We start from the raw sequence: 27,008 nt of genomic DNA, 5'->3' as shown, positions 1-27,008 counted from the left end.
CCGTAGCAATACAGACATTTCCGCCACTAGCTTCAGTCCACCCACGTCAATTAGCAACACCCAATGCTCATTTCAGAGTGGAAGTTCGATGCCTGGCATTGCACGCAAGTTGCAGTTTTTACTTAGCCTGGGCTTCCCCTAGGTCAACTCGGCCTGAATTCAGCTCCCAGTGTATTGTGTAAATGCTATCACTGGAGAGGCTTGGTGGCCAGCCATGCACACGACTCCTTCATGTGCCATCTTAACTATAACACGTGCTCACATTTGCCCCAATCGTCTATCAGGATAAATGTCGATCTTTATCCCCTTGTGTTTATGCCCTGAGCGGTGGTGCAGTGGTTAGCGCAACCCGAGTTCGATTCCCGCTCACGACCAATAACAGTGGCGAATATTTTAACCAGTCCTGGGCCTCCCCTAGGTAGACTCAGCCTGAAATGAGTACCTGGCGTGGTGTGGAAACATCAGCATCGGGCTAGACAAAATTGACTGGGCGTGGTGCTGGCGTGCCGTGCGGGCCCCTGTAGGTGCTTGCACAGACAGTTTGCGCAAGGCTACACGAGGGATTGTTGTCTTTGTTTATGCCCACACTTGCACGCCAATGTGGGGCGTGTGGAATTTTCCTCTGGTATGCACACTCTATCATTAATAGCCCAATGAGCAGCACTTCTGCGCAAATGAAAGCGCTCAGTCGGTCATTTTCAATCCTCGCGCTAAAAATGCGCAACACGCATTAACCACAGCACGCCACCCACTTTGGACAGCGTGTCAAAGAACATGTGACATCGTTCACGAGAGGGGCCCATCGTGTCGCGCACTCTCATAGCCCAAACCCCAGATATGGAAACATTGCGTAAGTAAATCGCACGAAACTATAAACTATTAAACAATGTTTTATTTCACCAGGTAAGGCCCATTTAGCGATGTAGCTCTTTTTCAGAAGCGACCCGGCCACAAATGATAGCTCAACGAAGTGGCTTATCATGTGGAAATTTATAGCAGCCAAATAATTTAAACGCACGTTTCTAACTGTGGAGGGAAAAACTGGAGGATCCGGATAAAAATCCACGCGACAACAGGGAGAACACGCAAACTCCAAATATACAGGAATCAGGGTCGGGATCGACCGCCTGTATTCCAGGCGAGGTAGTTAACATCCCGCCATCATGCGCTGGAATGATATCCAAGCGCTATGTGCTCAAACGGGCATCGGATTAGTCCAGGGGTCGGCAACCAAAATAACAAGAAGAGCCATTTCTTTCCAATTCGGTACAAAATTCAGTATTTCAAGAGCCGCAATGCATCTGAGTACATACTGTACATACGTACATATCGTCAAGAAGCAGCCCGTAAAGAGCCGCATGCGGCTCCGGAGCCGTAGGTTGCCGACCCCTGGATTAGTCGAATACTGGTAGGAACCCACTGGTTCCACCAGCCCACAGGGGATTATTGTGTCCGTCCGTCCGTCGTGTAGGGAGGGGCTGGGTGGGGAGGGTGGGGAAGGGCTGGGTGGAGAGGGTGGAGAGGGTGGGGAGGGGCTGGGTGGGGAGGGTCTGGGTGGGGGGTGGGGGGTGGGGCTGGGTGTGGAGGGGCTGGTCACCCCGTGGTGCCCTTATAAAACTCAACGTTTAACCTACTCAAGCCGGCTTGTGCCCGCCCTCACAGTCGGGCATATTTGCGGAATACATCACGCCGCCGTTGCCCCTGGCCATTAACCGAGCAACCCAACGTTCCTACCAGCTCCCTCCGCAGGAATGTCTTCTATGCATGGCCCTGAGTCAGAGCTGGAATTTCCATATTCCAGTGACCAAGTTTATGCTGTCCACAGAGCAAACACTGTTGGTGTTCACTTGGTGGGGATCGTATTATTTGCTCCAGAATAGAGGCCTCAGGTGGCCTTGGCTGGGAGTGGAACTCACACACTCATAATCGGGAGCTCAATACTAAACTATATCCTGGGCAAATGTGAATACACGACCGTCTAAATACGAATGGAGTGGTGGGACAGGGGTTAGAATACGATGCTCTGAACGTGGTGACCCCTGGCCCCCCTTTTGCCAATCCGTATTGACCAGTACAGTGAAGTATCGTCAAACAACCCCGTGATCAACATGGCATGGGGAGGCATTTATCCAGCAGGAGGCTGACTTAGGGCTCTAACTCATACTGGTAGAAACCACCTGGTTCCACCAGCCCACAGGGGATTATTGTGTCCGTCCGTCGTGCATCCAAAAATGGGAGGGGTGGGGCTGGGTGGAGAGGGGAGGGTGGGGAGGGGCTGGGTGGGGAGGGGAGGGTGGGGAGGGGCTGGGTGGGGAGGGGCTGGGTGGGGAGGGTGGGGCTGGGTGGGGGGTGGGAGGGGTGGGGCTGGGTGGGGAGGGGCTGGTCACCCCGTGGTGCCCTTATAAAACTCAACCTTTAACCTACTCACGCCGGCTTGTGCCCGCCCTCACAGTCGGCCATATTTGCGGAATACACCACGCCGCCGTTGACCCTGGCCATTGACCGAGCAACCCAACGTTCCTACCAGCGCCCTCCGCAGGAATGTGTTTTTTAATAATAAAAAAATACAATCTATATACACAATGGAATAACGCCCCTTCATCCCTATAAAAACAACGCCCATGAAGCAATAATCGATTATTAAACAGTTTTAATTTTCACAGCCGTTAAAGCCGTGCGGTTGAATGCCGACGTTCTGTAACAGATAGAGTAACTTATGCCAACTAAAAAAGACTCGGAAAGCTTGTGTGATCTTGAACAGAAGCCTTCAAAACAATCATGGCCGAGGTGCTGGTGGAACACCCGGGAGAGTCTTGAACATCCATGCGATGTGTGCGTCGCCAATGCCTTGGCAGATACATGCCGAGTTGAAAGGGATGATATTCGGGTGATATAGTTTCACGCTACAAAGTACATTGTAAGTGCGACATTGTACTATGCATTTCAAGGTCGCATTCGTTACACACAAAGTGCTTGCCACAAATGAACCACAATTACCTCGCTGCTGATCTCGTCAAGGGACGTAAACCATCATCACGTGAACTCCGGTCATCCTCGCAGCGGATTTTGGCTGGCCATCGAACAAAGACGTTCGCTGCATCGCACACTTTCGCATGTGTTTCTGCGGCCGTCTGGAATGCTCTTCCTTCTGATATTAAGAAGCCACTGGAGCTATGCAAGTTTGAAAACTTATTTATTTAAAACTGATTTTTGTGTTTATTTTTTTTACTTCCCCCGCACCTCCGATTAGCACGCTTGGCTATGTACGGTGCAAAAGAAGTTCAACGCACATACAAAGTGTGTGCGTGGTTATAGTTTTAGCTACCTTTATTATTTATTATTACGCTTGTTTCATCCAGGAAAGTCTCACCGAATCTCATTACTCTTTTTCAAGAGTGGCGGGGAAGAGAGGCGGTGGTGGGGCGATAATGATTGCTATATGTCATCCTAATTGAGTAATTTTCGGGTAATTTAAAAAAATATGAATTTGGCCTGCTCTTTTGCGAAAGACGTCACGGCATCTGTAAAGTCCACTTTCAAGCGGATGGCGCGTATTTTAATGGTTGAAACGCACCGCCATGTTAATGTTAGGTCAAACCTACTGCCTAATTATAATTAATAAATAATTACAGTATAATGTATTATCATGGATACCGCGGTGCATATAGCCAGGCAGTGGTGGCTATGCATGTGGCCTATAATGCAGCACTGGAGGCGACGGTTGGTGGATCACACAAATGTTGTGAAACTCTCTTCACATGTCCATCTGTGTGGGTATCGAGTGTTGCACCCTCCAGATATAATAAACACTCATTAATTGCCAGAACACATCTTAAAATAAAAGCCCAATTTTGAATCCCCCTGAAAGAGTCTGACGACTCAGTGTGGCCTTCCTGGATAAATATAATAATTATTATTATGACTACATTATGCCAAACAATTTAGTCATATAACAGGATATGGTTCAGTTGGTGGGGCAGCACCTGGCTGCAAACATGCAGTTGATTTCATATCCTGGCCAATGTTAGCTCAGCCCTACCATCATCACTCTAGGGTCAATAAAGTAACTACTATCTGGTAAAACTGCACAACTTGGTGGCAGACTGGTTCTTGCCATAGTAATTCCCAACTGGAGCATGATGAGCCAGTAGTCCATGGAGCATAAGGGCATTATTATATTTGGTTTATATAAGTGAAGTTATATAGCTTCAAAAGCGGAGAGAATTAATTGTTCATATGATCTCTCACTCAGTTAGATAAATAATACTCTACCATGTTCACAATTGTTTGCTCCTCCAAGAAGCAGAGACTGGATTCCGCCCGGTACACTGAATCTGGAGGCATGTGTAACAATCGCTAACGTATCGATGCATTCGGAGAAAGCGGGTGTTGTTTTTTTTGCGCCTTTTCTTTTTTAGAAAACTTCCGCGCTCTGTGCACCGGGGAAAAAGGCTTCGGATACAAGGGGTCCAAATTCCACCGTGTCATTCCGGAGTTCATGTGCCAGGTAAGACGGCGACAACTGGAGTTTGTTCTGCTGGTGCACGTCCAGAAACACTTAAACATGTTCACTTTCTGCCTCTATATGCCACTACTGGGTAATGTCATTCTATAAATAATGCAATTTTTATATTTAAATACAAAAAATGAAGGCTGTTCTTTTTTTTGGGAGAGCTTTGAAAACGTATCAGTTTTCGCAGAATCAAACGCACACCAATGGGGGAGAATGTGCATCGGAAGAGGAGATGCTCTCCCTAGCAAAATATCTTCAAGACGATATTAGCTTTGTGTAATGAGATTAAAATACGACTTTGAAGTCGTGTCGTTAGGTGCTCCCCAGTGAAGTTACGAAGGTGTCACTCCTGTAAATGTGCAGTACAGTAAAGCCACTAAATCACTCCTCATCGTGACTTTTTAAAGTGCCTTTGTTGTTGTATAATAAAAACATAAAACCAGTTTGAGACAGCCCCGGACACACAGCCTAGGTGCATGTCTTCACGATGAGGGCTGTCTAAAAAAAAAACACTTTCAAAAGTCACGATGAGGAGTGATTTAGTGACTTTACAGTATAATTTAAAGGCGTCACACCTTGGTAACTTCACTAGAGAGCACGTGACCGGGACTTTAAAGTCAGGATAAGTGCTGTGTCTTTTTTGTCTGTGTCTTCCATCCAATCAGGGTGGGAAACCCACAGCACTTGTGCTGTATCTGGCCCACGACTTCATGTAATGTGGCCCACACACACATAATGCCTGCTGCCACTTGAATGTGGCCCACGAACTATACATATCCATCCCAGCAAGCGTCTTAGCAGCTCCGATTGAGTACTAGAGGGGTAGACCTTTGACCTGGTAATGCTGGGTTTTAAATGTTATCGCGCTAGTTTACTGCTGTCACTGCTAAAGGTTGTGTGAAAGTCTTCATTGGCCCTCAGTAAGCACACCATTCCCCACCCTTACGCTCAATGTAAAGACCAAGCAGAGAAGTATGTGATTGTTCATGCGTTTTTTATGTGTACGGTGTTGTGGTTTTAACCATTTTTAGAATGACCGCACCTCCAATTAGCACGCTTAGCTACGTATGGTGCAAAAGAAGTTAAACATGCATTGATACAAGATTCCAAACTTTCGTGACTGCAGGAATTACTCTTTGGTTCTTTCAGTAAAGTCACGTAGAAAGAAATTAAATTATATTTCCCAAGTTTACGATGTTTGTTTTCTCATTCATTTGTACCTGATGACGGTTGCTTGTGTTGCAATGGAAACGTGGTATTCTATTATTAGTTAATATAATTTATTTCTACGTGACTTTACCGAAAGAACCAAAGAGTAATGCATATATACATTTTAATGTTTTAATTCATGCGACTTTTGGAGAATATGGTGCATCAACTGGTGGTCAGCCCCAGTCTTCTCTGATGTTTCACCACTGCTTTTAAGGCGCTTGGATGATCATCCTGACAGTGGCATTTTCATGCCACTGATGTCGAGTTACGTAAACTGCACTCTGCAGCAGACAGCAGCTTGCTTTGGTAATTCTCTGCAGGAACTGACCATCTAAAGCGCTGACGCTGGCTCTGCGGCAAGCAGGCCAAGTGCCAGGCTATCTGGCCACAGCCCACGTGCGTGGACTGTGAAGAAAACTGTTAAGAAGAAGAAGAAAAATACGGGGAGGGGACCAAAGTAACCACCAAAAAGTAGATTTTTATGCGAGATTGGACGCATGTATTGAGGACATGGCTGGAAAGTATTCATCCAACACGTAAGAGCCCGATTCATGTGTTGGTGAATGTTTTTGTTTTCATATCATTAAAAGCGTCCTTTTTTCCTTCAGTTGTATTCCAATAGCGCTATTGGTAAAATTTCATAAGAATAATTATGCCATCAGAACCCTCGTAGTGCAGTCCAATACTACCGAGTGTTAGAGAATGGCCCACGGAAGATGATGTCAGAGAACTAATTCCTTCAAGTTACCGTTTTACCCACACTCGTGGGCGAAACACATTCCCTGAGATGTTCCATGTGTCCCACTGGCAGTCAAATCAACTCGTTTTTAATCCTCGGAAACTAAAATGTATTAAAATGAAGGTGAAAAAAATCCCCGAATTTATTGTGATGGTTTTTTTTGTGTGGGTGCACTGTTATGGACATTGAAACTGAAAGTAGGAGAAGTAGAAGATCAAACAAAACGAGCTATCGATAACCACAAATAGCATGACGAAGAAAAGTTAAAAAGGGATGAATGTACAAAGACAACACGGAACTATTGTGTAGGAATTGAATGAGATTACAGATCCTCGAAGACAAAGTGATTGGCAGTTGATAATCGTGAACACAGTGAGCATGGCATCAGCAAACAACAATTAACAGCGCTTAAGCAGGCAGATGGAACCACAATGCGAACAATTAGTTCACAACAAATATGTGCCGATGTGACTACTTACCATCGGTGGTGGAAATGATCAAAGCAATGCAACTCGGCAGGTTATTTTTTTGTCACGATGTGAAATTAGCCCCATTTTTCCCCCTCTCAAGACTTTGCTATACAATTATAAATCACGACGTTTCGGAGGCAACACAAGTCTCCGTCATCAGGTGGGACCGTCACAGCCAGATTTACTGTATCAAGTGAGTAAATCTAGCTGTGACGGTCCCACCTGATGACGGATTCTTGTGTTGCCTCCGAAACGTCGTGATTTATAATTTTATTTCTATTATTTTTTCTATTATTTTTATTTCTATTATTTATTTTTACCTACGTGACTTTACCGAAAAAACCTAAGAGTATGAATCCTTGCAGTCACAAAAGCTTCAAATGTAGAATTTGCTATACAATTCACATACAGCACCTTCGCGTAGGAATGGAGTGCAATGCTACTGCTGCAAATCTCACATCTCGAGGAGAGTAAAGTCAACTTCATGATGGACAAGTTTCACGCAGGTGTACTCTGGGCGTGGTGGAAATGCACACCTGTAATCCAGCGATCGGAAAAGGAGAAGTTGGTGACATGAAGCAGCCTGCAGGGCAATTTGGTTCCACATGTAGAGGGCAGGGCAGCAAGTAGGTTTGCAATATCTGTGAAGTAGGGATGTGTTTTTCGTATCCTATTTTGGATATTAGATTATTTTGTTTTTTAGATCTAATTTCAGATTTTAATATTGTATTTTATTCAGCTCTTTGTTTATGCATAATAGAGGTTTTTTTTGGGTTAGATCGCATAAATATATAAATGTGTCGTTAAAACCCGCCATCACCCGACACAGCCAACTAGTAAGGGTTGTTACGTAAACAGAACATGCAAATTCGTCACTAGTACGGCACACCGGTGTGTTGGAGAGCCAAGCCACAACATGTACAATCTGAGTATGACGTTTCGCCAGTAATTACAACTAGCTTCATCAGGCGACAGGCAAATCTGGCCTATTATCGTTGTTAATACACAGTTTCTAGGGATCCTGAATATCATTAATTGAATTGTATTTTTATACAAAGTTCCGTAAAAAACATTACTTTAACGTCAGCATTTTATTATTTTAAAATAATGATGTAGGCAAAAGCGATGTCATGCGTTGTTGATAAAGTGCCATCACGTGATGACGATATTTTGAACACAGGCCTGATTTATTTGAATTTTAATTCAAATGCCTTATACGCACCCCGACTGTGCAGTCTTCCAGCGGTCTCCAATTAATACCTGAGTTTGTTCTCCTCTGGGTTACCTGACTTTTCATAGCTGTCAACCCATACGGTTTACCCGTAGTCTTGTACAGGGACGTTGAGTTTTCAGGTCCATACGGCGTACAGCCGTTTCAATATGGCCAAAAAATGTCTATTTGTATTTCTCCCTTGAGAAGGTGACTTTGTTAGATGAACGTTGAGATTTATAAGGGCACTTGGTGACCAATAAGGTCTGAATTGGTCTGTAATAAGGTAGGGCATTGATAAGGGGTTGACGGGTATGGGTTTTAAGACCACGTGCGGAAATATGAAAGAACGAGTTTGGCCACGCGGAAATCCTTCTGAACGTGACTCGGGAACTCGTCGAGGCTTTTCTGGACGAAGGGCAAAATTGTAATTATTATTATTGTACGTGGAAGAACCATAGGAGTTGGCTCAACTACTCTATAGCCAAAAGCTTGTATAATAGCAAAATAAAGAAATAGATAAATACATTTAGCAAACTTTGCCAGGCCATGGCTCAATTTCCCCCACCCCACATGTGCAAACCGCTAACGTTGGAGCTGTGGTTTGGCTTTAGGGGTTGCCGCCGTACAGTGCGACACTAGAAGTGCCTTCAAATTCCATCGGAGGGCACCGTTGGCTATGAATCATAGCTCTCCATAGCGTGCTACTGTTTTTTATCAATCAGAATCCCAACTCAGACAGCCTTTGGGTTTTTTTTTATCATTTAGGCTGTTGGAGATGATTGTGTGTGGGGAGGGGTAGTGTAGTGGTTAGCGCGCTGCACTATGAACCCTGGCCACCCGAGTTCGATTCCCTCTCACAGCCAACACCAGTGACGATTATCTGAACCGGTCCCGGGCCTCCCATCGGTCGACCCAGCCTCAAAATGAGTACCTGGTGAGGTGTGTAAACATCGCCACTGGGGAGACAAAGGCGGCCGGGCGTGGTGCTGGCCACCCACTCCGTTCCGGCCTTCATAGGTGCTCGCTTACAGCACGTGCCCCAACAGTCTGTTCAGGCCATACGAGGGATCTTTTTCTTTGTTTCTCCCAGCAGGGTATGTGTGTGTATGTCTTTGAACCAGTCCTTAAGTCTCCCCTAAGTCGGCTCAGCCCGAAATGAGTACCTTTTGCGATGTGTAAGCATCGCTACTTGGGGAGTCAAAGGCGTGATGCTGGCCACTACCCCATTCGTGTGCTGCTCCGGCCTTCATAGGAACTCGCGATCAGTCCTTGCCCCAAAAGTTTAAGGCTATATGGGGCATCTTTGTCTGTGTTCTTGTCCATAGATACATTTTAGTTTCTAGGAAAATTACACGACGATATGTTCTGTAAAAAAGAAACCCTACCCACACTGTTTCTATATTGGCCGGTTTGGCGGGGCGTGCCTGCTTCACTTTGCAGACACAAGTCACCATTCCCGAATGCAAAGCCAGCCACAACAATGAGCAGTGCAGTTGCTCATTAAAACTGTTATTTATTTAAATATACTGCATATGCTTGGATTATTAATATCACCAATTATTGCACCACCTGTCCCAGTATGGCTGTGGGAGTTATGGTGCGTGGTGAAAGCCCATTGAAGTGACTCCCTACCAGGACGGATTTAGTGCACGCGAATTTTGGGGTCTGTTTTTTAAGCTGTTGTGAAATTGCGATTCAACGAAATGGATTTTCAAAAGCGTGTGCTCTTTGGGCTCCCACTCGAGTTAAATGGGCTACTTTTGGGCTCGTATGCCCCCCCCAAACCCCCCCCCCCCCCCCAATAATCTGCCAGTCCTGCTCCCCTCTGCAGGAAGTAGGATGACAACGCTGGCGTGAAAAACGCCGCACTCAGAGGAGGCTTATTAACGTGATGAGGGTCGCTAGACACGGCTGTCAGAAACCCACCGCTGCTTAGGTGCTGAGTTCTAATCTGGGGTTTTAGCCACCCATATAAAGTATTGGCTCTGAACATTAAACAAATTGTTTTTTTTTATCACGATGATGACACAATAAGAATAGGTTTAACCCTTTCTGGCAATATAACGGGAGGTGTTTAGATGTTCAAATACCAAATGATACATTTTTCAGGGCATCAAGTCTGCATTAACCACACGTACTCGTGGCAGAAAACATGCAACACCCATGCACCCTTCTTTATGGCCTTATCTCACCAGTGCCAGACTAGCCAACGTCTAAAGGCGAACAGCACAAAGACAATATACGTATCATAACATTTATAGCTCGGCTTCAGCGAGTTATATCTATGGGAAACTTTTTTCCAGTATCAAAATGATGAATCAAGAAAAATAGCTTTCATATTTCTCGAAAAAAAATACAGGTAGTTCCCGAGTTACGATGGTCCGACTTACGATATTTCGATCTTACGATGGCGATACGACAAAATTGCCATCAACAACCTTAACATCGTCCAAGTATGCAGACGACGGACATAATCTTGGTGACTACAGTACAATATGATACGTTACGATATGTTCAATGCATGTATGATACGTAGCTTTAGCGATTTCATTTTAGGGTCACCACGATACGATACGTTCAATGCATGTTAAAAGTTTTTATAGCAGATAGGATTGTTTCCTGAAAAAACTTTCCATTAAATCGCAGTTCATATAGGTAGGCTAAGAATTTACCTTGTTTTTTTTTACTTTACATTTTACTGTACAATACAGTATTGTAATTAATAAATGCATAGAGTATATAGTTTATACAGTACGGTACTGTAAATTGCTCTGTTTTGCTAAATTATGACCATTCTTTAAGACTCCTGGGTAGGCTGGGCCATCTTCGACTTACGATATTTTCGACTTACGATGGGGTCGTCGTCACGCATCTCCATCGTAAGTCGAGGACTACCTGTACACATTTAGTTTTATAACGTAGACTCGCCATCTAGTGGTGGATAAGTGGTAATTACAGTGACTTCACAGGCGTTGCGAGACACATTCCCAAGGACTGTAGTGACAACGGTGGCAGCACTCCGCTTCTGTGTGGGTGCGCATTCGGAATGGGAATGTCTTTTCCACATGCCATTGACGCTGACGGTGCAATTGGAATTAACAACTCAGTTCTAGATTTGAAGTTTTCGTGACTGCAAGGATTCATACTCTTTGTTTTTTTCCGGTAAAGTCACGTAGGTAAAAAATAAAATAAATGAAAACTAAATTAAATCACGACGTTTCGGGCACAACACAAGCGTCCTTCTTCGAGTGTGGACAACGTAGCGAAAGCACAACCGCTTAAGTGTGTCTAAGAGATGGCTGTGACGAGGAATTATATAGTCAGTTATATAGTTATATATACAATTCCTCGTCGCAGCCATCTCTTAAACAGCTCAGTTGGTGGCAAAGGAAAAACAAGAGATGCGACTCCCACCAACAATTAAAAGGAAATAAAACTCGGCCTCATTTATCTTTGTGCTTCAGAATTAATCTCCAAGACTTGAAGGGCCAGACTAACTGACCACCGAGACGCTTTAGGGGCTGTCCATAAATGACGTCACGCACCTAGGGGGGGGTCAGACATTTGTGACGGTGTGTGACGAGGGGGGGGGGGGGTTGAGAAATGTGACGTCACATAAAAATGCGTAACTTTAAATATAAACAACACGTTCTACTTAATTAAATAGACTTTTTTTTTTATAAATGTTTTCTCCTACAACATCAGAGTGCAGCGGCATATTAAATACGCACTAAAATGACAATAGTTTAAAGCGATTTGAAGCATATTTTATTTTGGGGGGGGGGGGGGGCAGAGCTTTGTGACGTCATATTTGAGGGGGGTCTGACTTTTTGTGACGCCGTGTGACGAGGGGGGGGGGGGTGGTCAAAAATCGTCCAAAATCGCGTGACGTCATTTATGGACGGCCCCTTAGGGTTTAAAGTTAACATTTGATTTTAGATTGATTGACCGAGGCGCCTCTAAGAGTCCTAGAGTTCAACTTTAATTCCTGAAATCAAGGCCTACAATGTAATAGCGCATGGTGCAATTTTATCTGACGCAGCATTGAATGTAAAGCATGAAAATAATGTAATGGACCGCTATTCCACCTTGTTTTTTTTATATTGTGTATCATGTTAAATTACTTTGCAGTACAGTTTGTATTATTTAAGTAATGCAATTCACGGACACTAAGCAGAGGGATTCATTGTCAGATATTTAAGTGCAATTCAGCTCTGGTTGTCCAGAGTAAAGGTGAATAGGTTGGTATCACATTGTGCCTCATGTGGTGAGAGTGACGCAATGATGGGTTGCTATTGCACATTGCTCAACATTGCGTGCAATCGGGTCTGTATCTCTTCGCCTTTCTCAAATTGGCGACCGCTCGTGTCATGTGTGACTGTGCAAGCTTCTGCGGTGACTGAAAATAATCGGGCCAGACTCCAGGCTAAAATAACCATCATTGGTGCTTTGATAAATACGTATGGAAAGTGTTATAAAATGTCAGATAACGTTACCTTGGAATTGCATTTGAGAGATGGAGCGAGGAACGCGCGTTAGAGAACATGCTCAGGTTAAAGACGTAATTCAAATTGTTTAGAAAAGTAAGTTCGACTTGGGTAGGACATGTCACGAGAAGGGATAGCCATTGGTCAAGAATGATCACGGAGTAACAGTCAAGGGATGCAGTGCGTGCCAAGAGGATGTCCACGCTGAGGAGATGAAGTAATACAGTCAGCTTTGTGTGCAGGTGTCCATGTGAAGCACGGGAGCTGACGGTGAACTGCTGAGAATAATGAAGGTAGCCGATGGCTGTGCCCTGCTGATTCCTGCTGTCGTTTTCTTCAGGGTGGAGACTTCACCAAGGGCAACGGAACTGGGGGCAAGTCCATCTACGGCAACAAGTTTGAGGATGAGAACTTCACGCTGAAGCACGTGGGCCCGGGTGAGAATAAGATTCGGTTGATAAATAACACATTCCTGCGGAGGGAGCTGGTAGGAACGTTGGGTTGCTCGGTCAATGGCCAGGGTCAACGGCGGCGTGGTGTATTCCGCAAATATGGCCGACTGTGAGGGCGGACATAAGCCGGCGTGAGTAGGTTAAACGTTGAGTTTTTTAAGGGCCTCACGGGGTGACCAGCCCCTCCCCACCCAGCCCCACCCCTCCCACCCCCCACCCAGCCCCACCCTCCCCACCCAGCCCCTCCCCACCCAGCCCCTCCCCACCCTCCCCTCTCTACCCAGCCCCACCCCTCCCATTTTTTGATGCACGACGGACGGACACAACAATCCCCTGTGGGCTGGTGTAACCAGGAGGTTCCTACCAGTAAAAGGGCTTTTGTAGATGACTGTCAATGTGTGTGCCTTTGATCGTATTTGAACTTGCCATTTTCATTGCTGTGGAGATGCATTTGAGTGGTGTGTGGGTATCTCCACATCTTTACAAGAGTCCTCGTGTTGGCCCTGCCACCAGTGGCGTGCACAAGCAACGTCAGGGCTGCAGCTTTAACTTTAGATCTCATCTGCCTATGACCAAATTGCCTGGAATGTTGATCCCATCCGATTGTAAACAAGTTTGAGGATGAGAACTTGTTTGATGTACATTAGTGCCCTTCGCGTGGAGGATGGGCATGTGGTGGAATACAAAGAAATGGGCCTTCGTTTCTCATTCAATATTCTTTTCGGAACGCTGCTAGCTGGTACGCGTGACGTCCCCCACACGGTTCCATAATTCGATGCAATGGACATCCGTGCGTCATTGAGGTTTATCGTACGGGTGAGGGAAGTTAAGTCTCGGGACATCTGGCAGCCCTGAGAACTCATCGCCAGACGCACATTTTCCTGCACGAAATAAGGAGAGATGCATGTGACCGGGTGCCCAAATAATTCCTCGAACAGCTTTCCGGACTGTTCCGGCTGAAATCATGCACTTGCGTGTAACCCCGCGTGTTGCACCGCTATACACACTCTGAAATAAGCATCAACAGTCGTTGCAAGTTGGATAGACCGGTCCCTGTCATAGAAAGCTATAATTGATACATCCGGTATGACTCTGGACTACCAAGGGAAATTAGCCCTGGTTTTACTGTATCCCATTTCAGATAGCAGAAACGTGACAGATTTTGAGAATTCCGAAAACATTCCCAGTGCCGCTTGATTTGCATTATGGTTATCCTCTCAGCAGCTTTGGCTGGCCATTGAACAAGGCGGCCACTGCATGGTGTGCTTCCAGATGCCCTTCTGTGGCTGTCTGGAACGCTCCTCCGATATTAGGAAGCCGCTGGAGCTATGCACTTTCAATTCTAGCGTGAAAACTAATTTCTTTAGAACTGCTTTTTGTGTTGAGTTTGTTGTCCTTCCCCCGCATCTCCGATTAGCATGGTTGGTGCGAAAGAAGTTTTACATACATACACAGAATGCGGTTTCATCCGGTGTCTCTTCATCTGACTGCGTGACTCCGCAGCATTTTATACTTGCCAGTGATTCGCTCCCCTGTCTCGCAGGCATTCTGTCCATGGCGAATGCTGGGCCCAACACGAACGGCTCCCAATTCTTCATCTGCACCGCCGCAACCAGCTGGTAAGTCTCAAGCTGCGTGCGCAGGAGCGATGCCGAAGAGGGGTCTGGGAGGTTTGCGTGCGTTCCACTTGAAGCCGGCTGGGACAATGAGTGAAGTCAATTAATCGACATGAAATTGGGAATGACATCATTCATTGTCGTCAGTTACTCAAGCCCCTTAAAATATCCTGGCCGTTGTCATTAACATGTCTTGTAACTTGTAATCTGGTGGCGCACCGCTGTAATCCAGCGTCTTGGAGGGAATGATTCATGAATGGGATTTATTGTTTTTTTAATGATGTATGCACCTAATATGCAAATTTTACATTTAGGCTAATCGAAGGAACAAAACTGTACAAACAAGACGAAATAACAGAAATAATATAAATGATAGTGTAAATATGAGACAAACAAGAATCGGTTTGTGACAATTAAATCACGTAGGGTTGTGAATCATGAGCTGCCCGTGGGATCAGTTATATTTCTAAAGCTTACAAATACATTTCTTGGGCTGCAAGGTGGCTAGGAGATGGTCGTACATTGTTTGGGTATTGAACCCATCTGCGTGGCCCTGTAAGTGACAAGGTGGTTTTCTCCCACATACAAAACAATCCCGAACAAGGATATGGCCGTTTTAACAATCCTCCTGAAAACTGGGTCTTGAGATTCAGCTAAGCTTTTGTGAACATTAATATCGTTATTATCCCTACTGCTCAACACTTACGTTATGCAATGAGACAAGGCAGAGTGTTGTAAATGGTTTCCAAAAATCATACTCTTAGTTCTGCATAGGTTTCTCAGGTGTGCTGTGTCAAGTTCTGATGTGAACCGAATTGAATTCAGTTCCCAAAGAAACCTAAATCATGTAAACTTAAACGAAACAATTTTTTTTATTTCACCAGATAAAGTCCACTGATCTATATAGATCTTTTTCAGAAGCAGACCTGGCCATAACTGATAGCTCAAAGAAGTGGCTTACCATTGAACATTTATAGTAGCCAAATACTCTAAGCACATGACTATAAATGTGGAGGGAAAAACCAGAGGACTTGGAGATAAATCCACACGACCATGGGGAGATCATGCAAACTCCAAATATACAGGCGTCATGGTTGGAATCGAACCCACAACCTCCTGTATACCAGGCGAGATAGTTAACATCTCGCCACCGTGGAGCCAAACATCAGACATCATGCCGAACAACACACCGTGCAGCCCAAAGACACCTCAAAGAGCTAAACTTTTATTAGTAAAAAAAAAGACGTGTGTAACCCTGGCTCATGTAACTGAGAAAAGCAGCTGACTGAACCACACTGTCTTGTGATTCTCTCATTCTCAGGCTGGATGGCAAGCACGTGGTGTTTGGGAGTGTGACCAGCGGCATGGATATCATCACCAAAGTGGAGACCTACGGAGATAAGAAAGACGGAAAGACTTCTAAGAACATCGTGATTGCCGACTGTGGCGAAATCAATTGAAGCAAACGAATGCGAGCACTGCATTGCCTGGCGGTGTTTGGTGAGGTGGTGTGAGTTGGCTGCTGTTTCACGCGAATAAGGTGGCCCTGTTTGAGCTCATTTCACCCAAATGTGAGGGGAAGGTAAATTATCTCCACCAAAAGTACATCCCCATGAAATGAAAGTTTGATTCAAAGCAATGTTTTTCCAGCCCCTTGACTGGACTTGCTCTATGTATCATCAGTGACAAGCTTTACATACTACAGGGTGTTGAAAAATTATGGACCCGATTTGAAATCGCTATATCTCTGCAATCACGAACCGCCCATGAATGAAACTCTTACCACTTGAAAGGGCAGGGCATAGAGTTTCAAATGATGCCTCTCCCAGCGCACGAACAGCCCCTAGCCTCAGTCATTCGCGAGACACACTGCCTCAACGTTGGATAGGTCGCACGGGACCCCAAGACTTGGCGCGACACTCTTGGCCCCCAAGATCCCCAGACATCACACCCTGCGGCTTTGTCTTGTGGGGAGACGTCAAAGACCGTGTTTTTGTGCCACCATTAGCGACTAATCTGGATGACCTCAAAAACAGACTCACGGCAGCGGTGACTTCAGTGGAAGAAGACACTTTGAGAGGCGTTTGGGACGAATTCAACTATCGCCTCGATGTTGTCCGTATAGCAGGTGGAGGGCACATAGAGCATTTATAAAATGGTTAGTAAAACCTGATAACTCATTAAACCATTTGTAACTTTTTGTGTAATTGTAACATGTTGCCATCGTGAAATATACTGATTTGAAATTGGGTTCATATATTTTTCAAACACCCTGTACTTTGAGAACATTGGCAAAAGAGTTATCGAATGTGGCCTGCAAATACATTTAAAATTCATTATACATCACTTTTGAGACGCTTCACAAGTCATCAGCCAGTGTTCCGGTGCTCTGACAAGCATTGGGCAGTGCCCATCATCAATGTGTAAATTCCACATTCTCATAGCCGTAGCTTGTTTCTTCACCGAAAAATATATTGAATTTAAACTGGCTGGGATTTGAACTTCTGTTTGGAAAATATATTTCTCTGCCAGTTGAGCTTTAACCCGGAGCTTTCAGGCTGTACAACTTAAATGCGTGACACTTTGATGTGGTAATACATAGGCACGGTACTTACCTTCTCAATGTAATTAAAAAAAGAATGACAATTACCGATTTATTTAATTTCTGTATCGCAGTAAACAGCTAAATGACTCCAAATGCTACAAATTCAATTACCAAGATATTAGTTGCGTATATTTTTGTTTTGGACATTTTCACGTTTGAGGTTTTCTCACCCTGACCTTAATGTTCGACTCATCCAAGCATCCAACTCACACCGTAACAGCCAAACTGCTGATGAAAACCGCACACAGGTTACCCAAGCAGGATAATCGCTCTCAGATTCCCGCACGACTTTGCTGCAAGGTTTTTTTATTTCGATTAATTTTGACTGTGTCCTTGCTTTTTTTCTGCAATGATTCCAAAGCACAGCTTCTCCCCCCGAAGTTGGAACGATGGTGGGCACAGTTGTGTCTCTGTACTCATCATATGACCAGCAATAAAGTAAATCAGGAAAACCCATCCAACACAATGTTTCGACTGGATTTGATTTTGCTTCACCGTAACGACTGTGAAAAAAAAATCACCCTGAATATAAGTGGCATCACTTAGTCATATTACGGTATATGTTTTCACATTTATGCTACGAAGCTATGCGATGTTTTTTCGGGTTATACTCCTGCGTGTTGTTCAGCATGATGTCAAACGTTACATTCCACGTGCTTGGAGACTTTTCATATTCGGCTCTTGAAGCTCCCAGCAAGTGGTGGGAGACATTGGGCATTATGCCGAACAACACGCGGCACAACTTTTAAAACATTGGAGAGATATTAACGTAGTCATTTTGCCAAATCAGTCCAGTTAATTTTATAGAGGTCCTTCGTTTAATCATGTGACTGGATTTCCTGGAAACTATATTTTGATAACCAGTTGAAAGTAAGACATTTTTTTTATCTAATTTGAAATCGGCACTATGACATATACACATTATGTGCTGCTCTTGCAAATGAGTATGTCACGTGATATTTGACGTAAACTTTCCTCAGACTCCTCTTTGCTAACGCTGAGCAAGCGTGGCTGAGATCCTGGATAGCCACTTGTAATTACCGACTATAATCACCCAGATATGTCTGTCCGTCCCGCGCGTGACGTCACTCCACATGAGGCCCACCCCCCAGCGTGACGTCACTCCACATGAGGCCCACCCCCCTCATTAATATTAATGAGTGGGTGGATTTTTACACTAACGCAGAGGAAGGTCGAGCCGAATTAAATAATTTATTACGCAAAGTCCCTTCAAATATGACGTTTCTTTACAGAAAGTGACGGTAAACAATAAATCTACGCAGCACAGTGCGACATCCATGCGTGACGTCACTGCAAAAGAGCCCCCCCCCCTCCTTCACGCGTGTAAATTTACACTAACGCACAAGAAGGTCGCGCACTCCACATGCCGCACCCCTCTCCCCTCATTAATAACCAGAGGTGTGGACTCGAGTCATGTGACTTGGACTCGAGTCAGACTCGAGTCATGAATTTGATGACTTGCGACTCGACTTGGACTTGCATAACAATGACTTTGTCCCACCTATGAGATGTGGACTCGAGTCATGTGACTTGGACTCGAGTCAGACTCGAGTCATGAATTTGATGACTTGCAACTCGACTTGGACTTGCATAACAATGACTTTGTCCCACCTCTGTTAATAACCATGAGCGGGTGACGTCGTTGCACATGCCGCACCCCTCCACAATAACCATGAGGGGGTGACGTCACTCCACATGCCGCACCCCTCCCCAATAACCATTAGCGGGTGACGTCACTCCACATGGGGCAACTCCCCCCTCATTAATAATCATGTTAACGACCTCCTGAGGTGTGTAAAGATGCAGATCTGCAATTACTTGGTTTAACACGTAGACTTGTGCGACCAATATCCATAATATAGTTTTTTTGTGGTTAGATTGTGTAAATATAAATGTGTCGTTAAACCCGCCACCACCCGGCACAACCAATTAGTAAGGTTTGTCACATAAACAGAACATGTTAATTCGCTACTAGTACAGCACACCGGTGTGTTGGAGAGTAAATCCACATTTACAATCTGAGTACGCCGTTTAGCCAGTGATTACGCGCTATACGACGTTTCACTTCAAGCTACTGTAGTTGTAATTAATGGCGAAACGTCGTACTCAGATTGTAAATGTTTTGCATTTGCTCTCCAACATACGAATTTGCATGTTCTGTTTACGTGACAAACCTTATTGGCTGTTAATTCTAGATTTGAAGCTTTCGTGACTGCAAGGATTCATATTCTTAGGTTTTTTTCGGTAAAGTCACGTAGGTAAAACATCAAAATTAATAAAAAATAAATAAAATAAAGATCACGACGTTTCGGAGGCAACACAAGTCTCCGTCATCAGGTGGGACCGTCACAGCCAGATTGGCTGTGTCGGGTGGTGGCGGGTTTAACGACGCATTTATATTTACGCAATCTAACCCCCGAAAATATATAGATAGAAATGACTGCAATTACTTGCTCATGCTATGGCTGGCAAATGGCCTATCAAGTTTGAGTGAACTCTAGTCTAGAGTGACTCTCGAGGGTATTTTGGTCTACTCTTTCATGCTAACCAGATATTGCAGAAGAGGGAAAGTGCCCACACATTTTTTTCAAACACAGGAAATCTGCTTATCGACCTTGGTGTGCCCGTGTATACTGTTAGGGGGCAGAGGCAGGTGGGGGAAGTTAAGAAACATGCCCGCTATTTCATGAGCCGTGCCGGGAGATCGGCGGTGTGCAAGTCCAGTGTGTGTTACCACAGTGACATCCGTTACTTTAGTAGTCGTTCTGTATTATCTTCTAAGGACATTCCCTAACTCGATGTGATGCTTTGGTGACTGTAAGCACTCGAGCAGTACGTGTCTTTACTTCGTGACTGAACTCCGATTGTGCATTTGGAATTGGTCGAAATCCCCCCCAAAATTATGAAACGTTGAATTCTCTCATGAGAACACAGTTGCACAACGGGCACTGAACCTTGCGTTTGGACCATATTCAGTGTCCGTGCGTGATACTGGAAAGTTCTTCATGATACGTGACAAGGTGTTGCCTTGTTGCTCACTGCAACCTGCAGTGAGAAACGTGATCCATACACCATTGTACTGTATAGGGCATGGTAGTAGTTTTTTTTACAGCAACCTGCACTAAGTGGAACCTCTCATTGAATATGTATATAACCTGTAATATGTACAAAAGCTGTTATTTAGTGTGTATGAAATCCATGTGGATGGTTCAACAGGCTAGCAATGGCCATGTAACTACACTGAGCCAGCTCAATTCCTGGAAGCCAACTGGGATGAAAAAAAAAATATTTAGTTTTTATACAGAGTGATGGTCATGGCAGGCACAAATAAAATGTCAACATTTTTCATGTACTTATTTCCGTTGGCACTTCTAAAGTACAAAATATCTGGGGCATATCATGGGAAAAATATATTTAAATGCATATGGCACTTAAATTCCTACAGCAACTCAAAGCACCTGACATGTACAGTATGTATGTATGTTGAACTTATTTCGCACCGAACGTAGCAAACCGTGTTAATTGGACGTACGGCAAAGGTCATCATCTCATTGCATGATCGCATCTCAAACACTCAAAGGGCACCCCCAGCAGCAGCTGTTCCTGTGCGGCACAAGACGATCCAGACAGGCTTGAAAGTGGGCATATGTATGCCAATACGGGAGATGATTGCTTCGTGCAATTTTTCGAATGTCAAAAAATGTATCCTAACTCCAGCGCACAGTAGCCGACTCATTGAGAATTGCATCACGGGATGTGAACTATTCAATCTAAAGCAGACGTGCATCTGTACGATCAGTACACCCGTGGTAAAACATTTGGGAGGTTGCTGGATTAGAACCGTGAACCTCTGCAAAGAGTGGCGAACTCGCTACCAATGGGCCATGTCCATGTATCTACATGTACAGCATTGCCTTGAACGGATAAAAACCTTGATGCATTTAGCTCTGAATTTTTCGTGATAGCTTGGCTCAGGCTTGGCTCTGGTTCAAGTGAGAAGGCTCAAAGTCACACTTAACGTGAGCCGGCTCTGGGTATGGTCCCAGCCATGCTCAGAATTTCCATGAGCAGAGCCTGAACCATATATCGATGATGAGCCACAGTAACGTAGTAACTACATTATCAGCTCAGGGGGTGTTGCAATTTGTCAGGTGGAGCCCCAATATTTGATTTGTCTCGCACGGCACAATGGCACTCGATTCGGACTTGAATCCGGGATCCAAGCATTTGGAGCCCTCAAACGGCAAACATGAATTATTTGATAATACAGGTTTTTTTTAGTTTAGATCGCGTAAATATATAAATGTGTCGTTAAACCCACCACCACCCGACACAGCCAATTAGTAAGGTTTGTCACGTAAACAGAACATGCCAATACACCGGTGTGCTGTACTCGAAACGAATTGGCATGTTCTGTTTACGTGGCAAACCTTACTAATTGGCTGTGTGGGGTGGTAGCGGGTTTAACAACCCATTTATATATTAACGCTATCTAACCAAAAAAAACCTGTATTATGGATGATATTGGTTGCGACAGCCTACGTGTTAAACATAAAATCTTTGGTTCACCTAAACAGCACTGACGTGGCGTTCAGCGAACGAGCGCGCGCCCCGCTCGAACGAAGCGTGGTGCCACCTTATACCTTCCCCCTATTCGCCCCAAGCCAGAAGATTCTGCTTGTCGACCTGGTGGCACAATGATGACAACGTCGAAACAAACATGCGACGCGCAATTTGAGGAAGCCAACCGCGTTACTGTTCTAGTTAAATGTTAATAAAACGTGGAACGTAAATGAAAGCACTTTCATTAAAGTAAATTTAAACCGCGTTTTAAATACGTCTTATTTTTTTTTTTAACAATGTTGTTGAAAAATATCTCATGGTGGTTGTCAAGGGTGGCCCCAACTCGCAATCTTGGCCACCAAGAGGGGCCAGGGCACCCCCAGACCCCACGCTCGTCACGCCACTCATGCATCTGTTGAAGCAACTGAGCTGCGTTAGGAGGCCAAACGAGAGTTGAGCCGTGACTAAGAATATGGTCTCGGAAAGAGTTGCAGATTTCCCAGGATAGTGATCTCACAAATATGATGATTCTGGGAAAACCAGGACCGGAAGCAACACACGATTGACCATGCTTAAATGTTTCCCTCAGTTTAGAAACAGTGTTTCTTCCCCACAGCTACTCACACGCAATGGCGTTAGTCATTTGGTCAAACCAAAAAAACACGTGGAACATTGGATATTAGTTACGAGAACCTGAGTTTTGAGTTAAAGGCGTGGTTGCAAATTAAATAGATTCGCTGTACACGTATATAGCCATCGTCAACCAGGTATCCAATCACCATGAGCCAATGTGCCTGACAAGGCCGTAGCCATGGAGTCAACATTGGGGGGGGACCAAATCTTCCAGGGGGTCCCCCCCCCCGAAAAAATAATCTAAATTTGAAAACGAATTTCCTGTCTAAAATATGAAAAAATCCACTAACACATGGGATGGACTTTTTTTTTTTACAATAATGTCTAATAATATATTGTATTACATTGCTCTGTTTTTTCTATTTCACCTTTTCTTGTTTCATTGTATGTAATGGCAGAGATTAGGGATTAACAAAGTACAACCATAGCCACAATCATATGAACAGAAATCTATTTTATAGCGATATTTTGAGGGGGGGGGGGGGGCATTTTGAGCATATTTGAATATTTATCATAATGACGGCCTTGGTGCCTGACGTATACACCTGCATGTGAACATCATCAGCTTCAGGCAATTTGCCAGAATTGGTGATTTAGGCAAAATTTCTGAATTGGTGTTTCTGGCAAATCGCCTGATGAAGCTGGTTGTAATCACCAGCGAAACGTCGTACTCGAATGATAAATGTTGTGGGTTTTACTCTCCAACACACCGGTGTGCTGAAGTAGTAAATCATTGGCACGTTTTGTTCACGTCACAAAACTTACTAATTTGCTGTGTCGGGTGGCGGTGGGTTAACGACACATTCATATTTACGCGATCTAAGTCCCACCCCCCCCCCCCCCATTTATTATGAATATAATATTCGATCACGAAAGCCGAAGTGTTAAACTCACCTCATTGAGGCACATGACCGCATACGACATTTTATGACAAAGCTGCCATCTAGTGGGGATACGCAGAGCCACATGCGCTTGCTGGATAGTCGCCTGGGCAGTCCTGTACATTCTAGATTTGAAGCTTTCGTGACTGCAAGGATTCATACTCTTAGTTATTTCGGTAAAGTCACGTAGGTAAAAAATGAAATGAATAAAAATAAAACAATAAAAATCACGACGTTTCGGAGGCAACACAAGCCTCCGTCATCAGGTGGGACCGTCACAGCCAGATTTGCTGCATCAAGTGAGGCAAGGATTCAAGATGTAATCCCTTAAATGCAAGTTGAGGGGGGGTTACATCTTGAATCCTTGCCTCACTTGATGCAGCAAATCTGGCTGTGACGGTCCCACCTGATGACGGAGGCTTGTGTTGCCTCCGAAACGTCGTGATTTTTATTGTTTTATTTTTATTAATTGAAATTTTTACCTACGTGACTTTACCGAAATAACTAAGAGTATGAGTCCTGTACATGTAGAGGGCTTGCCAGGTGTTGTAGGTTTGTGGGATTGCGAGGCTGTCAGGAGACGGCAGTGTTGAGTGTTGGCCCCTCGTGTGTGCGTGGTGGGTTTTATTCGGGTACTCTGGATACTCCCACATGCCACTCATTAAAGAAACTCGCCAAATATCCCCAAAAGCAGACCTGGTCTTCACCTGAGGACGGCTGCTTGCGTTGTGGCCGAAACGTCGTGATAATTATTTTATTATGTTTTATTTTTATTATTTTATTACTTCCCTTCTACGTGACTTTACTGAAAGAACCAAGAAGATGAGCTCCTGAACAGTTTAGACACACAATCCACGAAGTTTTTTTTGCCATAATCTCTGCTTTTTCCCCATCAGCAGGCATTCATTTGATGGCCTTTGCCGCCAGGCAGACTGGTTGCTTATTTGCTGCAATGTCAGGCGCGAATGTTCGGCTGCTGCCACGGAGCTGGTCTGCTTTTGTAAACACTTTCCAATACTCCTACCAAATCCTACAATAAGCAGACACTGGATCGTATGCCGCCACGTTGAGATATTTGGAAAAAATTTTGAATTAAACCCTGGCCGGAGTTGACTCGCTCTCATCGTGATCCTCGACTCTTATTTAAGAGTCAGCGAAATTAATACCACCTGCCGAGGATGCACACTTGGTGGCAGGCACCAATAAGTCAACATATTCAATAAATGCTTGGCTTATGATTACTGGAAACCACATTTACTCCGCAAATTAAAACGAATTGTTGTATGATACTCTTTGGTTCTTTCGGTAAAGTCACGTAGATAGAAAATAAAATAAATAATAGATCACGACGTTTCGATTGCAACACAAGCAACCGTCATCAGGTGTAAATGCAAGCTTGGAGAGACACATATACAGAGGGAGAGACACAGAGAGACAGAGAGACACAGACAGAGAGACACAGACAGAGAGACACAGACAGAGAGACACAGACAGAGAGACACAGACAGAGAGACACAGACAGAGAGACACAGACAGAGAGACACAGACAGAGAGACACAGACAGAGAGACACAGACAGAGAGACACAGACAGAGAGACACAGACAGAGAGACACAGACAGAGAGACACAGACAGAGAGACACAGACAGAGAGACACAGACAGAGAGACACAGACAGAGAGACACAGACAGAGAGACACAGACAGAGAGACACAGACAGAGAGACACAGACAGAGAGACACAGACAGAGAGACACAGACAGAGAGACACAGACAGAGAGACACAGACAGAGAGACACAGACAGAGAGACACAGACAGAGAGACACAGACAGAGAGACACAGACAGAGAGACACAGACAGAGAGACACAGACAGAGAGACACAGACAGAGAGACACAGACAGAGAGACACAGACAGAGAGACACAGACAGAGAGACACAGACAGAGAGACACAGACAGAGAGACACAGACAGAGAGACACAGACAGAGAGACACAGACAGAGAGACACAGACAGAGAGACACAGACAGAGAGACACAGACAGAGAGACACAGACAGAGAGACACAGACAGAGAGACACAGACAGAGAGACACAGACAGAGAGACACAGACAGAGAGACACACCGAGAGACACACAGAGAGACACACAGAGAGACACAGAGAGAGAGAGAGAAACACAGAGAGACACACACAGACACGAAGAGAGACACACAGAGAGAGGGAGACAAACACAGAGAGAGAGACACACATAGAGACACATAGAGAGACTCGATGGCTACTCATATGTCGCTCTTCGTGTGTGAAAAAAAAATGTACAGTAAAATTAATAACTTGGTATGAATAAATGTATTTAATTTCAAATCGCGTTTCACGTGCCACTGCCGTGCCATTTAGCCCCGCGCGGCCGCCGTAGAACGCGCGGCCCCACTTCCCGAATGTCACGTGGTACCGCCGCTCCTTGTGGGCGGCGGCGGCGGTTGAGGTCACGTGGCGCGGAGGCGTTTAACTTCCGGGTCACGTGGCGCTCCCCTGCCGGGTCACGTGGTACTGGTGAATGCGCCGCGCGTGCTGAACGCGGTGAGTGCCGCGTCCCGTCCACCACCCTCACCACCCTCACCACTCACCACCCTCACCACTCACCACCCTCACCACTCACCACCCTCACCACCCTCACCACTCACCACCCTCACCACCCTCACCACCCTCACCACTCACCACACTCACCACCCTCACCACCCTCACCACCCTCATCACTCACCACCCTCACCACTCACCACCCTCACCACTCACCACCCTCACCACCCTCACCACTCACCACCCTCACCACCCTCACCACCCTCACCACTCACCACCCTCACCACTCACCACCCTCACCACTCACCACCCTCACCACTCACCACCCTCACCACCCTCACCACCCTCACCACTCACCACCCTCACCACCCTCACCACTCACCACCCTCACCACCCTCACCACCCTCACCACTCACCACACTCACCACCCTCACCACCCTCACCACTCACCACCCTCACCACTCACCACCCTCACCACTCACCACCCTCACCACTCACCACCCTCACCACTCACCACCCTCACCACTCACCACCCTCACCACTCACCACCCTACACTAGCTAACACTAAACTACCATTACACTAGCTAACACTACTCTACTACTACACTAGTACTACCACTACACTACCACTACACTAGCTACTACTACACTACCACTACACTAGCTACTACTACACTACCACTACACTACCACTACACCACCACCCTCACCACTCACCACCCTACACTAGCTAACACTACACTAGCTAACACTACCACTAGCTAACACTACCATTACACTAGCTAACACTACTCTACTACTAAACTAGTACTACCACTACACTACCACTACAATAGCTACTACTACACTACCACTACACTACCACTACACTAGCTACTACTACACTACCACTACACTACCACTACACCACCACCCTCACCACCCTACACACACTAGCTAACACTACACTACCACTACACTAGCTACTACTACACTACCACTACACTACCACTACACCACCACCCTCACCACCCTACACACACTAGCTAACAC

The 27,008-nt window shown here is 45.2% G+C and overlaps 2 protein-coding genes across 3 annotated transcripts in view; both read left to right on the top strand.

The window, feature by feature from the left end:
* Positions 1-17,763, top strand: part of LOC144724435 (peptidyl-prolyl cis-trans isomerase-like) — a 30,249-nt gene extending 12,486 nt beyond the window's left edge. Inside the window, exons 3-6 of the mRNA XM_078603556.1 lie at positions 4,419-4,507; positions 12,975-13,071; positions 14,630-14,705; positions 16,024-17,763. Of these exons, the coding sequence (XP_078459682.1) occupies positions 4,419-4,507; positions 12,975-13,071; positions 14,630-14,705; positions 16,024-16,162 (401 nt within the window). The 3' untranslated portion in view covers positions 16,163-17,763. The remainder of the gene's footprint in view (positions 1-4,418; positions 4,508-12,974; positions 13,072-14,629; positions 14,706-16,023) is intronic.
* An 8,075-nt stretch (positions 17,764-25,838) lies between these two features.
* LOC144724434 (erlin-2-B-like) overlaps positions 25,839-27,008 on the top strand; it is a 37,264-nt gene continuing 36,094 nt past the window's right edge. For both annotated transcript variants that reach the window (XM_078603555.1, XM_078603554.1), the window contains exon 1: positions 25,839-25,978. The gene's annotated coding sequence lies outside the window, so the exon portion shown is untranslated. The remainder of the gene's footprint in view (positions 25,979-27,008) is intronic.

Source organism: Lampetra planeri, chromosome 20 (genome assembly GCF_965212315.1).
Source record: "Lampetra planeri chromosome 20, kcLamPlan1.2.h2, whole genome shotgun sequence".
Taxonomy (NCBI): domain Eukaryota; kingdom Metazoa; phylum Chordata; class Hyperoartia; order Petromyzontiformes; family Petromyzontidae; genus Lampetra; species Lampetra planeri.
This window is presented reverse-complemented; position numbering and strand designations above follow the sequence as displayed.